The sequence below is a fragment of the Lissotriton helveticus genome, chromosome 8 (assembly GCF_964261635.1).
Source record: "Lissotriton helveticus chromosome 8, aLisHel1.1, whole genome shotgun sequence".
Taxonomy (NCBI): Eukaryota; Metazoa; Chordata; class Amphibia; order Caudata; family Salamandridae; genus Lissotriton; species Lissotriton helveticus.
Window position 1 is genome coordinate 284,508,131 of NC_136069.1, and position 18,810 is coordinate 284,526,940.

Here is an 18,810-nt window from a genome sequence, read left to right on the forward strand (position 1 = left end):
ATCATCTTGGACAGCAAACTATCTATTAAGATACAAGTCAACGCAGTCTCATCCGCATGCGTTCCCACCCTCCGCAAGTTCTTAAAGTGGCTCCCAGTCACCACCAGTAGGACTGTCACGCAGACTCTCATCAACAGCAGACTGGATTACAGACAAACACTATGTTGGAATCACTGAACGCCTCCTGAAAAGACTGCAGACAATACAAAACTCAGCAGCTACACTCATCCTCGACCTCCCTAGAAGTAACCACATCACACCCCACCTCAAGAAACGACACTGGCTCCCAATCCAGAAAAGTTGCCAGTTCAAGATGCTGACCTACCCTTACAAGGCCCTGCACAACAAGAGACCAGCATACATCAACAAACTCCTTACCTTCCACCAACTGATCAGACACTTTCAATCCGCTGCCATATTCCTTGCAGACATACCAGGGATCCGCCGAACCAACAACAGAGGATGCTCCTTTTTGCACCTGGCAGCCAAGGCATGAAACAACCTTCCCCAGTCCCTCAGGGCCACACCATCAATCCAACAATTCAGGAGGGAACTCAAGACCTGGATGTTCAAACGAAAAACCCACTTCGCAGAAGCCAACATCTCCAGTGCCTTGAGACACTCACGGGTGATTTGTGGCGCTTTACAAATACTTGATTGATTAATTTTACCGAAGAGATCCTTGACCTTATAAAGGAACTGTCTCCAGCATTGTTCCTATATATGCTTAGAGTAACTCCTTTGCCTCTCGCAATATCCTTATAATAAACAGCAGGGGGGATACGTTATCCCATTTCTATTAGAGTTCTGTTTTTAGGGAAACAATAAAGGAAATAATTAAAGAAAAGACAGAAGAGGGATGTGATAAAAGACAAGAGATAGATATATGGTACTGGAAGAGAGAAAGTCGGCACCCGAAAGTGGGTGTTTTGATAGACTGCTAAACTTTGGATGCACCCTGTGAGAGGGAAACTGAACTCACTGGAATTGGAAAAGACGGGTGATGGCACCTGAACACAGGTAGATCATGGCAGTTTGACTGTACAGGCAGACGTCCAGTTTATTCTTTATTTTTCATTGTGTGTCTTCTATTGACATATGTATTTAGAGCCTCATTTATGGCAATTTGGCATAGGGCAGAGCAGCAAGGCACCTGTTCTGCTGCCCTCCTCCAAAGTGAAAGGGCAGGAATGCACCATATTTAAGCAATGCAGTGCATTGCTGTCCTTTCTTCCTGCATTGGCACCATTTCAAGCAGCCTAGCTCCAACATAGGGACCCTGGTACAAGGATGCCTCCGTTGCAGGTATGATTGTTTTTGTGCAGGAAGTGACATCTTCCTGCAAAAAACAATCCTAAGAGGCAATTTCCTCTTTCCATGTTAACTGCAGAAGGCAGCACACATGGAAAGAGGAAAAAAAGAGGAGAAATAAACATATTTCTCCTCGTTATCCCTCACCTCGAGAGGCGTACGGATTTGGAGCTCCCCCAGGTTTTCATCACTTTGTGAATCTGGGGCAGCGTCGAATTCCGTGGGTGTTACATGGGAAAACCCACCACAATACCCATGGAACACCTTCTGGTACACAGAGTAAGGTGACTCAGTGATTTGAGCTGCGTCGCTTTACTCATGATTTCCGAGTCCACTCAAAGTTGTGCAGGGTGGCTTTGCGTGGCTTCATAAATCTTTATGAGAACCCTGTGTCACACATATAACACTTTACGTGGTGCCAAAGTGACGCAGTGCTCTTATAAATAATCCCCTTAGTCTGTTATCTTCCTCTTTGGTAGACTAGATGCAAGCCTACTAAGTATGGAAAAACAGATGCTTAAAGTGTTTCCATTCTAATCGAATTAAATTAACCTCTGATGTAACCACAAGGTCAAGCAGCAGAGAGTAATCTTTATTTATAGTAGACCTCAGCTAACCAAGGAAGGTGACAAGAGTAATTGAGGGAAAGATTGGGAACCAATCCATTTTTTGAATTTTCCTAATGATCTCTACTCACTTCATGCCAGAATAGCTTGAGGAGGGTGCAATCCAGTAAAAGGCATCAAAGGTCTTTGTATTTCTCACAGGAGTTCCAGCGTTTGTCTGATTCAGAATCTACAGTGAGCAACAAAGTTGTCTTTACTTGTTATCCAGGAGGTTGACTTGGAATCTTTTAAACAGCTTAAGAGGGAGTTTATGGGTCCCACCTCTTCCTTTGAAGAGGAATTGCTTAACACCCCCAATCCAGGGGTCCATACGATGGATGAGTTATCTCCAGATGTCACCCGCCCCTACTCGCCAAATCCTGTAGATGGCAATGATTCCCAAGGGGATTCAGATGCTGATTTAGGGAAGGGCAAGCCTTGGCGCCCTTACTCAGGTAACCCAACACCCACAGGAAATTCCCCCAGAGGATTCATGTATGGGTTGAAGAAGGTGGGGCTGAGTGATAATTCTTGAGGCAGATAAGTTTGCAGGCTTCCGTGGTGTACGGTAATAGACTTACAGCTTGTGTTCTATATCCAGCGGAGAGTGGGTCCTTGGATGCTGATCTCGTGCAGGTGCCTGATGAGGATGGGGTGTGAGACCAAGTCAAATGTAAATGTAAATGTACATGTATTTATATAGCGCAAATCACCGACCCAGTATCTAAGCGCTTGCTTAGGGAACCCGTCCTGGTATTCCCCTGTGAGATACCCCGGCAGGGTATCCACAAGGTGAAAGCCAGGCATCCCGCCGCGAGGGGCCGTAGTGGAGATTAAGCAAGCTATTGCCCAGAGTCGCAGAGTGTGACCCCGTGAGTCGAGTAGGCACCGGAGCGAGAATTGTCGAGTCCGTGGAATTTTTGAGCCCGAGACCCGCCGAGGCGGGGAATCGAACCCTGGTCCACGGCCGATCTCAGCTTCCGGGTCTGCCGCCTCTAACCACTGAGCCACGCTTCTCCAAATGCTGCAGAGAGGTCAAAGAGAATGAGGGTTGCTGTGTCTCCTCTATCAAGAATCATGCAGCTGTCGTCTGTGTCAGCAATGAGTTCTGTTTCTATACTGTAGTTGGTCCTGAATTCGTACTACGGGATGTCGAGAAGCTGGTGGTTGCTGAGGTGGTCAGTGAGGCATCAACTGATTAGCTTCTCTAAGACCATTGCAAGGTATGGGGGGAGGCAAATTGGTAAGTAGTGGAATGGTTTCTTGAACAGGAGTATGCTGGTGGCATGTTTCCAACTTTCCAGGAATGTCGGTCAGTCGATTGAGGCATTGAGAATGTGGGTTAGTTCTTCACTGATATGTAGGAGTCCTTTGGTGAATGCATGGGGTGAGGGCAAGGTTCAAATGGAGCCCCCCCGAGTGGATGGTAATCTTGGTAGCAGCGATTTCAATGGGGGTGATGGCAAGCCACAAGGTCTGGGTTTGTTCTTTAGCTGTGATGTGAAGCTTAATTGTGACAGTGACGGGTTCCAGTGAGGTTCGTAGATGCTGTATATGGAGGTGATTTTGTTACAGAACGATTCAGAGATTTTGTTGCAAAGGTCTTGTGAGGGGGTGGTGTTGCTGAAGGCGGCAGAAGGTGCAGTGAAATTGCGGATGACGGCGAAGATTTTGTTGATGCTGTTTGTGCCAGCATAGATGCTATCTGCAAGAGCTGTGCACTTGGTGTTCCAAATCTGCTGGTGATGTCTTGACTTTTTCTCCATTTGCGCTCCATTTACTTGCAGAGGTGTTTTTTGAGCCTGAGGTTTCCTCTGTCTACTAACTGGCATGTGGATTGTGCTCGAGGTGAGCCAGGATGTCAGCTCTTGCGGTGATCCAGCTGCAGTTCTTTCTGGCTTTTGGCAAGTTGCTGATGTGTGCAAGCCAGTGTACAAAGAGGGCAAAAGCCCAGCCATTTTCTGTGATGCTTTTCTAGCTACGACCGAAGGTTCCAGTGGTGGTAGGTCTGTGGTGGTGGAAGATGAGGATGCTTTACTTGACAAGGGTGTCGTTTGTTCAGGTCATTGTTGCTGGCTTGTCAACTGTGATGTTGCTGATTGAGGAGAAGATTGGGTCCAATAGGTGTTCGACAGTGTGGGTGGGTTCTGTAATATGTTGGGTGAGGCCAAGGTTTGCATGGTTTTGTAGAAGGGTTTGTATACAAGGGTTCGACCGAGGGAGAAGTTGGCTGTTATGTGTTTAGTGAAAATGAAATATATCATGTAGCTGTTGTGGGTGTCCGTGTAGGTGGTGGAGCTGATGGTATCTTTGAATATGATGGCGACTCCACCTCCAGGCTTGTGCTGATGGTCTTACCTGGCAATCTTGTAGCTGATGAGGATGGTTATAGCAATGTCCAGTGCAGATGTTGGGTTTAGACATGTTTCTGTCTAGAAGAGAGGTCTGGAGAGTGGTTGTGCAGTAGTTTGCACATCTCCATAACGTGTTTGGAGTGCAAGCAGGTGTTAAGGAGCATGCGTGAGAGTATGGTGTGCTGTGTGAAGGGTATGTGCGGGTGGCTTCTTCGTGTGAGTGAGTGGGGTGCTCTTGGCATGGGAGTGGTGAGCCTGAGGTGTGGAAGAGTGCATGAGAACTTTCAGGAGGTGAATGTGAATGCTCCTTTTGTGTTGTATTGTGTTAGGTGTTGTGGTCTGGCAGTAGTGTGGTGAGTGGGGCTGGAGTTGAGTGAACTGAGAGGAGCGCTGTAGGCTAGCAGTGGGTGGGGGGGACACCTGTGTTCTTTCCGCTGGGCGTGGTCCAGGTGTGGACAGGCCCAGACAGGCGTGCTTTTGGCACACCTTTGGTGCACAAGTAGCATGTTCACAGTGCATCTATGTTGCAGCTGTCATTAAGTAGGTTCTGGGAGGGGGGATGAGCGCAGGGTGCCATAGGCAGGAAACCAGTGATGTCACTTCTTGTGCAGAAGGGTGATGGGAAATAAAGTCCTCTAGTTGGGCTTCATCTTTTGAAGACGGTTTTAGCAGTAAACAAGTGATGTCACTTTCGGTGCAGATGGATGATGAGAAATCCAGTGGTGTTACTTCCTGTGGCGGTGGGAAATTAAGTCTTCTTGCTTGGCTTCTTCTTATAAAGACAGTTAGGGAAGCCAATGATGTCACTTTCTGTGCAGATGGATTATGGAAAATCCAGTAATTTCACTTCCTATACACATGGATGATGGGAAATCCAATGATGTGACTTCCTATGCAGATGGATAATGTGAGACTAAGTGATGTCAATTCCTAGGGTGATGGATGATGGGATGTCTGACGCACTTTCTGCCAGCCTTGTACGTGTAAGGCATGTTTCCTTGTGTTCCCATGAGGGCTCCTGTGAATTTGTGTGACTCCCTAAAAAGTTATTAATTCTAAGAGAAAATGTACAATTAGTAGTTTTCTGATTATTGGAATAATGTTATTGAATCGGCCCCAGTGAGTTTAGCCAAATTGGCTAAACAAGTATAGATTTTGTAATTGTGTGGTTATTACTCTTCGCTTCCTTGCATGGTACATTCCTGTGTGATAAGTAGTCTTTGCCCCCTTGCATGGATGGTACATTCCTCTGATTCATGCCTATTGCATTTTTATGTAATATGGGAGCCTGTCTTGCTCACTAGGCTTTCATTTTTAGGACCTCCTTCTACTTATGTAAAGAGATAACTGTGTGTACTTCCATGATCCAGAATTCTGATATTAACCCAATTGCACCTATTTAGAATTTCAAAAGTTCATATTAGCAACCAAGGGAGGACACAGTTATTTTGTAATACTTGGGAGTCTGCAATCTCTGTATAAAAGCCCCTCCCTAATTTCATTGTTACAGTTGAGTATGACATCTCTAGTCACTTGTAATAACGAAATGACACAGCTACTCAAATGTAATAAGTTATTACTGTTAAGCTGTGACATCATAATGCCTACCAGAACCAGCAACCAAGGTGAAATGCAGATCACGGAGCATCATTGCAGCTACAGGTTAAACAATAAAAACTGGATTGTAATTAGAAGAAAGGTGCTAAAAGTGAAAGTAGAGAGATTTGACAAGCACACCTCACCATGTGACTTCAAGTGGTGGCCAGCCAAACTCGGACCCACATCCAACACCCACCCAGCAACCTTGAAATAATCGTCACCATCAAATTGGAATTGACTGCACAAGTCAACACTGTCACTCAATCTCCAGGGAGATTAGGGACCCCTCCCCCACTCTTTTGCTTCTTTAGCCATATCAAGATTTTTTGTAAGGGGTCCTGTTATGTCTAGAAGCTTATCTTGACTTACGTGCCAAAAGCAGTCGATCCATTTTATAGGGCATGAACATATTTGGCCAGGATGAGAGCCATTCTGGCATCTACTTCAGGCAACATGTTTATTTTTTGCATGCTATGGGTTATTAGAGGAAAGATAGAATTTCTCTGCATGTTTCTATACATCTGAGCAACAGCAGTTTTTAATCTGACATCCGTTAAACTGACTCTAATATCTTGTAGCAATATACTACTTTTTGGTATGTTTAATTTTGCACCACAGATTCTGTGTCATAATTTTTTATTGGAGTTCAAAGATAGGCAATTCTGCTTCTATTCTTCATGTCAGCAAATGCACGATCTCTTTCATTTGATAGAGCAAAACACCAAGGATTTAAGTAATTTGAGGGTAGAATGCTGGTGTGACCATGTATTAGGAGAAATAAAATACCCTCTGCCAAATGTAAAGAACATATGACAGGTCACTGTGGTGTTCTGTAACTTTTTTAAGGAATCTGGCCTTCAGTTCTTGTTGCTCTATCAGGTCACAGAAGTCATCCGTGACTTGCAATATCCGTATAATCTACAGTGGAGGGTATGTTATCCCATACTTGAAGGATGCCACTTTATAGAATGCCTATTGAGCTGCTCTTTGGGCTGTTCATGATCACCAATTTATTGTTACTAGGAAAACCTACTTATGGCAAAACACATATTTTTGGTAATTTTTCTCTGTTCTCTTTCTATCCATAAACACCATCACCAACTATAGGTTCTAATAAAAAAACTCACACATATTGCACACATTTCTTATGCTCCCCTACTCACTTACGTATCTAAGAAGGCCAATGAGTGTTCCATAACAATAACCACTGTTTTGTGGCGGCTCCTCCGCTATGGGGGAGGAGCATTATCCACTGAACAAAAGGAAAACTAAAATGATAATACCTATCGTTATTATAATTTTAGTTTTCCTTTGCAGTCAGTGGCTCTCGGGCGGGGCCGGGCACAGCAGGGGAGAGAAGTGCTCTGCACTCCTTAAGTGAAAAAGGGGAGTGTGGTCCTGGGATGCAGGGGAAGCTGGACCAGTTAAATGTGAACAATAAAGAATTTGCTAGCCCCCACGGAAATGGTTAGATAAAGAATTTTCAAGAAAAGCACAAACAAAGGAATTCTTCTGCTCGTGCAGGTTTTTTTATTTAAACCTGTTTCAATTTTTTATCAAATTTGTTTTTTTCATGGAAGAGAAAGGTACTTATGAACCACATTTATACATATTTACAACAATTAACCGACAAACATATATACAAATATAAACAATTATTGCACAATCTTCTTTTACAAAAGCTACGTGTTCACAAATATTGATTCTTTGTGAAATATTTCTCACTTGTGATTACCAGAGAATGAAAACAAGAAAAAGCAACCCGATTAATGCAAGGGGAAGATCAAAAACAATTAGTAATATGATCAGAAATGAATTCCTGTTCCCTTTCTTAAAGTGCCGACGCGTTTCGAATCTGAAGATGAATGACAGATTCTCTTCAGGGCGCTTTCATTGGGGGTAATCTGAATAAAAAATGTGAAAGAAGATCATTCAGTAACTGGGTCTAAAAACTTTTACCTCCTTTTACAAAAGACTGATGTCACACTGCCTGTTACCTTCATCTATGGGCAACGCGGTCCCGCGGGTCCAATGTATGTAACGAAGCTTATGACTCCTTGGGTCCTTTTGCTGTAGCTGTGGACCTAATGTATGAAATGAGGGATATTTACTATTTACATTTATAGCCACTCGGAAGACAGTCTGTGGTGCAGACAGAAAAGCTCGAAGTTCATACCTCTATTGGTGTTGGAAACATGTAGGTTTCTTTACTTTCCCACTTTCTGACTTTCGTTGGAGATGTCCTCCGTGCTCGCACTAGTATTTCAAACTCCTGGAATATATGGGGAATGACGCTTGTAAGAGCCTATTTTTTACTTTTACTGTCCCTTAAAGCTTATTTCGCACTGGAGCCCAACGTACCTGCGCTGTTTTCTTTTGCTGCACAGAGAGTTTATTGTTCTTCGCGGGCCTCGTATGTTTATGCTGTGTTGATATCACCGGTTGGAACCGTGATTCAGCATACCTCGCGGTACACTCAGCAGCGTTTTAATTCGCTCTGTACATCTGCAATAAGATATTGCGGTGTGGGTTAGGGAACTGATAAATCAATTTAAAAAAAGCCGAGCGGTATTTCCCCTTCCTTCCTCGCTCACCTTCCACTCCGTATGGATTCCTATCGTTGTAAACCATCAACCAATACCATAGCCACGGATTGGCTCATCCACTATATCAAGTCACCGCTAAGCATTATGGTCTCTGTAGTTTGAAAATCATTTGTTGAGGTTCCAAGTACTTCAAAGCCTCGAAATCTCTGACAATGAATTCAAGCCTGTTTGGGCGCTGTTAAATTTTAAAATCAAGTAAGCCTCCTTTTTGAGCAACACTTGTTCTACATTAATTCCCGGTTTCATTTGATTCATACTGTACAGCACAGTCCACTGAAAATTATTATCCACATGTTTATTCTCAATGAAGTGCTGTACTAGGGGTGCCGTCTGGATTTTATTTTTGAGCCGTGATCGGTGTTGTGTCATGCGTGCATTTACTTGTTGGGTCGTTTTCCCTATGTACACTTTCGGGCAGGGACAAACAATGGCGTATACTACATTCTTTGTCCTGCAGTTTGAAAAGGCAGTGTGTGGCCAACTCAAATTTGCGTGGTGAAAAGTGTTGCCTTCGATGGTAGAATCACACGCCACACAATTACCACACCTGTGGTGACCTTCGATCGGTTTTAAGCCCCATTTTGATAACAAATCACTTTTGGGATTGTTTATCCTTATATCCGCACGGACAATCTGTTGTCCAATGCTCTGGTTTTTCCTATACGCAAAGGTCGGGCGTGGAAAAGGTACTTCAAGTTCTTCAAGCAGGTGCCAATGTTTAAGCACCATTTGCCTTATGTTATGTGTCTCTGCACAGAAGGTAGTGACGCACACCAGGTTCTCTAGGTCTCGTTTGACTTTAGTCTCAAAGAGGCACTCTCTCGGAGTGTAGCGTGCTCTTTTGTACGAATGTTTAAGCAACTTGCTGGGATATCCCCTTTGACGCATTTCTTCACAGAAGGTTTGTCCATGGTGGTCAAAGTGTTTAATTTCTGAGCAATTTCTTCTGATGCGAAGAAGTTGTCCATATGGAACATTTGCCCTTAGGTTCCTTGGGTGCGAACTCTTGTAATGGAGAATGGCATTTTTATCTGTTGCTTTCTTGTGCAAGGAGGAACTTAGTCTACCATCTACATTTATTATTTCAACATCCAAGAACGTCATTTTCAGGTTGCTTGAATCTACAGAAAACTTGATATCCTTATGTCTAGCATTAAGCCAATTATGGAAGTCAATCAATTCGGTGTGGCTCCCCTGCCACAGGAGCCACACGTCGTCGATATATCTGTACCATTGGATTATGTGATGTTGAAAGGGATTATTATCTTCAACGTATTTTTTCTCGTACTCAGCCATAAATAATACGGCCATCTCAGGCGCATAAGGGCACCCCATCGCGGTGCCCTTAATTTGCATGAAGAAATCATCATTAAAACGGAAATATTTCCTTTTCAGTGTAATTTCCGCTAGCTTGAGAATAAAAGACGTGGGGACCCTGTGAGGTCTTTCTCTCAAGTCTAAGTAGAGCTCTATCACTTCCAACGCCTCGTCCTGTGGGATCTGCGTATAAAGTGAGGTGACATCCATTGTCACCATCAATTGGGTAGTTTGATCAAACCAGGTTCCTTCAACTTTTTTTAAAAAATCTGATGTGTCTCTCAAATACGCTTTGACTTGTGTCACAAATGGCTTCAAAAAGAAGTCCACGTATTTGGACAAGGGCTCAAGGCATGAATCACACCCCGAGACTATTGGACGCCCCGGGGGATTAGACAGGTCTTTATGTATTTTAGGCAAAAAGTATGCCACTGGGGTTCTTGGGAATCTTTTCATTAGGAAGTCCCCTTCTTTGGGGCCTAAAAACCCGCTTTCCTTTCCTATTTCGACAATATTCGAAATGGAGGCCTGAATTTGTTGTAATGGATCCTCTTTCAACTTCCTATACCATTCTGGATTGTTGACTTGGGAAAATCCTTCTGCCAGATATTTTTCCCTAGACCAAACCACTACTGCACCGCCTTTGTCGGCCTGTTTTATGACCACTGTGGGGTCTTCTTTAAGAGTCTTGAGTGCGGCCTGTTGTCCTTTAGTGATGTTGTGTTTTACAAACTTTTTCTTACTTTCCAATTTGTTTATGGACGACAACAAAATTTGCTCAAAGGCATATATTTGTTTGGGAATATTGTGACTAGGAACAAAAGAAGATTTGTTCCTGAGTCCAGTGGTTTCGGTGATGATATTAGGTGGTTGGTTGGCAAAAAATGCTCTTAATCTAATTTTACGGCAGAATTCAATAGTTTCCAGCTTAATTTTGGTAAAGTCCGTCTGTCTGGAAGGAACGAATTTAAGGCCCAGATTGAGGACCGATTCTTCATCTTTTGTTAATACTCTAGCAGAGAGATTAACTATAGTAGAAGAGCCTCCTACGACTTGTAGAAGTTCCGCCGCGTTCTCATCTCCCATGGCTGTTTGAATCTTACTTTCGGCTGTTGGTCCTTGTCTAAAAAAGGAGTTTGTTTTTTATTCCCTCTTGAGTCTGACCCTGATGATTCAGAAGATGAGGTTTCTGAAAAAGTTTTAAACCTGTTGCGTGACCTCCCTTGAAAGTTAGAGAGTGCCCCACGGGAAGCCGGTTGGGAGTAGTAATCGTCTTTTAAAAAGGGATAAGCCCTTTCTAACGTGAAGGATTTAGAATCCCGTTCGTACTGGGCAGTTTTTCCGTTGATGGTGTTGTCTTTAAAGGTCTGAATTTCTTTATCTAGCTTCTCTAAGAGAGCCTTGGAGTCTGTAATCACCTCACTGTCTCTAATGGCTTGAGTTAGCTCCTCAATTTCCTGTAATTCTTTCGCACAAAGTCTCTGGGCGGTTTCGATAGTATGGACCATCAGGTCCCGGCTGCACTTGGTGTTGATGCAGCTGAAGCCCTTCTTATAGTCTGCATCCTCAGTGAAGATCACTGGGACATTCTTGACCTGGAGCCCCCACGGGATGGTCCCACCCCTAAGGTGCTTCAGGAGAAAATGCCCGTGAAGTTCAGTGCGGATGTGCTTTTTGCGAAGTCTAGTGAGCTTATCCGTTTCGTTCTGCTGTTGTGCTGAAGAACTTAATGTGACATCAGAAAAGGGGGAGGTGGCCAACAAGTTCTGAATATGGCTCTCGGAAAAGGATAAAGTATCTTTCTCTCCCATAACGTAGGAGGGACAAAGTGTCACTCCTTGCTATTAATTCAAAAAAGGGTTATACAGCATTGAGTGAATCCTGGTACCCTTCAGACTCTCGCGGATAAATACCCGCTCAACAATTTGTGAAAAAGGGGAGTGTGGTCCTGGGATGCAGGGGAAGCTGGACCAGTTAAATGTGAACAATAAAGAATTTGCTAGCCCCCACGGAAATGGTTAGATAAAGAATTTTCAAGAAAAGCACAAACAAAGGAATTCTTCTGCTCGTGCAGGTTTTTTTATTTAAACCTGTTTCAATTTTTTATCAAATTTGTTTTTTTCATGGAAGAGAAAGGTACTTATGAACCACATTTATACATATTTACAACAATTAACCGACAAACATATATACAAATATAAACAATTATTGCACAATCTTCTTTTACAAAAGCTACGTGTTCACAAATATTGATTCTTTGTGAAATATTTCTCACTTGTGATTACCAGAGAATGAAAACAAGAAAAAGCAACCCGATTAATGCAAGGGGAAGATCAAAAACAATTAGTAATATGATCAGAAATGAATTCCTGTTCCCTTTCTTAAAGTGCCGACGCGTTTCGAATCTGAAGATGAATGACAGATTCTCTTCAGGGCGCTTTCATTGGGGGTAATCTGAATAAAAAATGTGAAAGAAGATCATTCAGTAACTGGGTCTAAAAACTTTTACCTCCTTTTACAAAAGACTGATGTCACACTGCCTGTTACCTTCATCTATGGGCAACGCGGTCCCGCGGGTCCAATGTATGTAACGAAGCTTATGACTCCTTGGGTCCTTTTGCTGTAGCTGTGGACCTAATGTATGAAATGAGGGATATTTACTATTTACATTTATAGCCACTCGGAAGACAGTCTGTGGTGCAGACAGAAAAGCTCGAAGTTCATACCTCTATTGGTGTTGGAAACATGTAGGTTTCTTTACTTTCCCACTTTCTGACTTTCGTTGGAGATGTCCTCCGTGCTCGCACTAGTATTTCAAACTCCTGGAATATATGGGGAATGACGCTTGTAAGAGCCTATTTTTTACTTTTACTGTCCCTTAAAGCTTATTTCGCACTGGAGCCCAACGTACCTGCGCTGTTTTCTTTTGCTGCACAGAGAGTTTATTGTTCTTCGCGGGCCTCGTATGTTTATGCTGTGTTGATATCACCGGTTGGAACCGTGATTCAGCATACCTCGCGGTACACTCAGCAGCGTTTTAATTCGCTCTGTACATCTGCAATAAGATATTGCGGTGTGGGTTAGGGAACTGATAAATCAATTTAAAAAAAGCCGAGCGGTATTTCCCCTTCCTTCCTCGCTCACCTTCCACTCCGTATGGATTCCTATCGTTGTAAACCATCAACCAATACCATAGCCACGGATTGGCTCATCCACTATATCAAGTCACCGCTAAGCATTATGGTCTCTGTAGTTTGAAAATCATTTGTTGAGGTTCCAAGTACTTCAAAGCCTCGAAATCTCTGACAATGAATTCAAGCCTGTTTGGGCGCTGTTAAATTTTAAAATCAAGTAAGCCTCCTTTTTGAGCAACACTTGTTCTACATTAATTCCCGGTTTCATTTGATTCATACTGTACAGCACAGTCCACTGAAAATTATTATCCACATGTTTATTCTCAATGAAGTGCTGTACTAGGGGTGCCGTCTGGATTTTATTTTTGAGCCGTGATCGGTGTTGTGTCATGCGTGCATTTACTTGTTGGGTCGTTTTCCCTATGTACACTTTCGGGCAGGGACAAACAATGGCGTATACTACATTCTTTGTCCTGCAGTTTGAAAAGGCAGTGTGTGGCCAACTCAAATTTGCGTGGTGAAAAGTGTTGCCTTCGATGGTAGAATCACACGCCACACAATTACCACACCTGTGGTGACCTTCGATCGGTTTTAAGCCCCATTTTGATAACAAATCACTTTTGGGATTGTTTATCCTTATATCCGCACGGACAATCTGTTGTCCAATGCTCTGGTTTTTCCTATACGCAAAGGTCGGGCGTGGAAAAGGTACTTTTACCATAATGCTTAGCGGTGACTTGATATAGTGGATGAGCCAATCCGTGGCTATGGTATTGGTTGATGGTTTACAACGATAGGAATCCATACGGAGTGGAAGGTGAGCGAGGAAGGAAGGGGAAATACCGCTCGGCTTTTTTTAAATTGATTTATCAGTTCCCTAACCCACACCGCAATATCTTATTGCAGATGTACAGAGCGAATTAAAACGCTGCTGAGTGTACCGCGAGGTATGCTGAATCACGGTTCCAACCGGTGATATCAACACAGCATAAACATACGAGGCCCGCGAAGAACAATAAACTCTCTGTGCAGCAAAAGAAAACAGCGCAGGTACGTTGGGCTCCAGTGCGAAATAAGCTTTAAGGGACAGTAAAAGTAAAAAATAGGCTCTTACAAGCGTCATTCCCCATATATTCCAGGAGTTTGAAATCCTAGTGCGAGCACGGAGGACATCTCCAACGAAAGTCAGAAAGTGGGAAAGTAAAGAAACCTACATGTTTCCAACACCAATAGAGGTATGAACTTCGAGCTTTTCTGTCTGCACCACAGACTGTCTTCCGAGTGGCTATAAATGTAAATAGTAAATATCCCTCATTTCATACATTAGGTCCACAGCTACAGCAAAAGGACCCAAGGAGTCATAAGCTTCGTTACATACATTGGACCCGCGGGACCGCGTTGCCCATAGATGAAGGTAACAGGCAGTGTGACATCAGTCTTTTGTAAAAGGAGGTAAAAGTTTTTAGACCCAGTTACTGAATGATCTTCTTTCACATTTTTTATTCAGATTACCCCCAATGAAAGCGCCCTGAAGAGAATCTGTCATTCATCTTCAGATTCGAAACGAGTCGGCACTTTAAGAAAGGGAACAGGAATTCATTTCTGATCATATTACTAATTGTTTTTGATCTTCCCCTTGCATTAATCGGGTTGCTTTTTCTTGTTTTCATTCTCTGGTAATCACAAGTGAGAAATATTTCACAAAGAATCAATATTTGTGAACACGTAGCTTTTGTAAAAGAAGATTGTGCAATAATTGTTTATATTTGTATATATGTTTGTCGGTTAATTGTTGTAAATATGTATAAATGTGGTTCATAAGTACCTTTCTCTTCCATGAAAAAAACAAATTTGATAAAAAATTGAAACAGGTTTAAATAAAAAAACCTGCACGAGCAGAAGAATTCCTTTGTTTGTGCTTTTCTTGAAAATTCTTTATCTAACCATTTCCGTGGGGGCTAGCAAATTCTTTATTGTTCACACTGCACTCCTTAAGGGCATGACTGCTTGACCGGCCCTCTTGGCCGGCCAGTCATGCACACTTTGCATCTTCCCCACCAGGCAGCCTCGTGAGGAACATTCAAAGCCTTCCATTCCCCATCTGAGCGCTGTGTATGCGCTCAGACTAATCACAATGCTCAGGGAAACCTGGGAGCCGGGTGCTTCCTGCTGCTGGCCAGGACTGCAGGAAGAAGGAAGAGGACGGAGAACAGAGAACGGAGGAGAGGCGGCAGCCAGTCATTTCGGGTCGTGTTTTTTTTCTTCTTCTTCGTCGTCCCTCATCTTCTCCTCCGCTACCCCCAACCCTCCCCCGCCTCACCACCCGAATCCGGTAGCAGCCGCTACTGCTCTTCCATCATATAGTGTTCAGACAATAAACAACAGCGTGTGGTACGTTTGATGACTTTTGCTGTTTTATGAAATCTGCTTCATTTGTAAATTTTGTAGGCATTGTTCACAATGTCAGAAAGCATGCATGCATTTCAAAGATGGAATTCTTGGAATGAACTAATAACAGTTCTGAAAACCCAACCAGTCATCCTCAAAGACCTACTCAGCAATCCTTATTGGTGGAGATGAAGGTTTGGGTAAAGAGAACTGTGCTTTTTCAGTGGACGGATGCATGCATGTAAGATTATAAGCTGACAGCAAGTTTCTGGAGTTACTAGTTGTGGGAGTTAACAGAAAAGACTGTACATTGATGGAATGTTTAATGGTATAATGTGATGATATGCAGTCGCTAATAAAGAGTTCTAAAAAAATAAATAAGCTGCCAGCAAGTTTGGTCTTATTACTTAAATATTTCACAAAATCATACTCACAACTACACTTTGGAAATAGAATAAACCCACATTTTCTTCATCCATTGAATTTTCATTTGTTTGTTTCTTTTTTCAACTTCTTGTCGTCTCATCAGTTTGGAGTAGTGAAATTCCATTTTCTTATTGGTGTCATCAAAAGTGAAGTTTTCTAGGTTGTTCAATGGCTAACGAGAAATATCATAGCTTTAAAATGAGTTCTACAAGCCTCCAAATATTACATGCACACCACATCAAGTTCTCACACACATCCAAAGCTAGCAATCATAAATGTATAAAGTCAGCCAAGGCTTCTGCACAAAACCCATGCATTAAAAGTAATTACTACTCAAAATATAACATAGAAACCTGATGATTTCTATATTGGTCAGCTGGTTGGATTTCATTGTATTAAAGCCATAATACCTAAATACATTATCAATAAATCTAAATATCTAAACGCATAGCTAGTAATACAAATAACAATCCCAAAAATAAAATAACGAAACACATACAAAATGATTATAAAGGGTGAGCTATATGAAAAAAAATACACTGTTAACAATTCCACCTACTAGCCAAAAGAAATAAAGCATCTCCAGTGAAATACAAATCATGCATGGATGTGCTTACTATATTTCCGATGAAAAGGAACTGTTTGATATATTTTTCATATCTTTATTTTCAGTTTTTCTGAATTGAACATCAAAAAAATATATACCATAGCATCAATGACTATATAAACATTTCTAACCTATGGTTTATACTCTTAGCAAATCTCAGGTTTGTGGTCATTTGTTGGACCAGGGTCAACCCAGATGTTTGCCTTGAGTGCAGTTTTAAACAGTCATTTCGATCTGGCAAGATAAACCTTTTGCAAGGCCTAAACCTTATTTTTTAATACTTGCAAGTCACCCCTAAGGTAGGCCTTAAAGGCCCATAGGGTAGGGCTTATGGTATTGAAAAAGTTTGGGCATGCGGGTTTATGTTTTACGTGCCCTGACAGTGAGAAACTCTTAACATTGTTTTTCATTGTTATAAGGCTAGCTCTACCATAGACTAACACTGGGTTACCTTATTACACTTAGTAAATGATAACTTCAGTTTGGGACCAGACAGGGAAATGCTGTTTACTCTCACATTAATTGTGATATAAAATCCCCTTTACTGGTAAATTGGAATTTTAAGTTACTTTTCAGAAAATGCCACTTTTAGAAAATGTAGTCACAAAACGGGATTTGATCAAGGTAAGGATTCTGGGGTTATGTAAAGACTCACAACATTATGTACCCCCATCAACCGTAGATTAACCCAATTTGTTATATACCTCATATCAAATCCTAGAGTATGCAACAAATTACTTATTTTAACTTTTATTATTTCCATTCAAAATGCACTTCATTTAACACTCCTTCAATTATTCCAGAGTGGATGTCTGAATGAATCACAAATTATGGGCCATAAACAATAATCTCACTCTATATTTAGAATTCATGCATTTGGTTTTTATAAAATATACATATATCCATTTGACGCAGCACGTACATAAGAAAAGAAACACAATTACTTAACTCAAAAGAAAACATTATCACATAGAATAATTGTCGACAAGAAGAAACATATAAAGGTGTGGTCAACAAATTTAAATTAAATATATATATACAGCTACTTCAAATTCTTTTTTTCTGGATGAAAAATCAATGGTCCCTGAGGGTTGGAGAGTGGAGTTTCAAGTTGGTACCTTCTTTGTACTTGGCCACCAGTAGTATTTATCTAACAGGCCTTTTGCCAATACAGAGGCAAGCTTCCCCAAACCCACTCCTATATGCCAACACCTCTCAACCTTCTGTGGGCCCTCTACTTTGGTGGGTAGAATGATGGTGTGGCCATGTATTAGAATAAATACCATCTGCCAAATGTAAAAAGCAGATTGCAGGTCACTGTGGTATTCCATGACCTTTTATAGAAATCTGGCCTTCTGCCTTGTTCCTCTACGTGGTCACAGAACTCCTCTGTGAGTTGCAATATTCTTGTATGTACAAAAGGGGTACTTTATCCCATATATAGGAAGGATGCCAGTACACAGAATGCATTTTGAGCTGTTCATGATCACAGATGTATTGTAACTAGAAAACCTATTTGTGGCAAAACTCATATTGTTGGTCCTTTTTCTCCATTCTTTTTCTCAGGGATAGGAATTTGAAATGGAATGACAAGTCGGTTTTACACACTGATTCATTAAAATAAGCCAGATTAGAAAACAGAGAAGCATTACATAACCAACTCCACCCTGTATCATTCAGGACAGCATAGCTGATTAAAAGATGGGAAGGCACTTAAACCTTTCATCTTCAGGATTGAAAAGGGGACAATCATTATAGTAGGAAATTTAGTTTGTGACATGGATGCTATATTCTGTTGTAATTTTTGTAATAACCTAGGCAGTTACCTTTACTGCATGTATCACTGTTAATTATGCTTACTTAGGTATGCAATCCTTATTTTCAATGAGGAATCTTGAAGCCTACAAACAATGGAGTGTAGTTCATAAAATGCTATTCTTTTGGCTGGATGCAGTTCAGTTCATTAGACTCCTAGTCAGGAACCTGCAGAGTTGCTTACAGAGCAAGTGAACATTTTTTACCCACAGTTCACGCATGTGAAAGAAGAATTTAGAGTGATTGTTGGTGAAGAATGTCTTCTTGACTTAATCTTCTGTTTGTTCTGCTGCTGGTATCGTGTTCCGCAGTGCGTGTCAGCTAAATTCACGAATTCCCAAGAACTTTTGAGAGGTTTGATTTCTTCCTGTCTTACTATGGGTCTTCTTCCCGACTTCACTGGCTTCCACAAACTGATGTGTCTTGTAGCCACCACACACTCTTTTCATATCCAGGTTTCATTCAGGATCAAGGTCGCTACTACTAACAGAACTGTAGGGAACATGGGAGTTGTAGTTCCTTCCTCCTGCTAGTCTTTCAGGGATTTACTTACCCGGCTTCCCAGGCTTCTCAAAACAGTGAGTCTCATACACACTCAAAGAATCTTTCACACATCATATATTCATGTCTCAGTCAGGGTCAGGAGAC

At 41.9% G+C, this 18,810-nt stretch overlaps 1 protein-coding gene across 1 annotated transcript in view; it reads right to left on the reverse strand.

The window, feature by feature from the left end:
• The window catches only part of C8H11orf65 (chromosome 8 C11orf65 homolog), a 515,706-nt gene that overhangs the window by 135,720 nt on the left and 361,176 nt on the right, over positions 1–18,810 (reverse strand). The window contains exon 6 of the mRNA XM_078657052.1: positions 15,779–15,912. Within this exon, the coding sequence (XP_078513178.1) occupies positions 15,779–15,912 (134 nt within the window). The remainder of the gene's footprint in view (positions 1–15,778; positions 15,913–18,810) is intronic.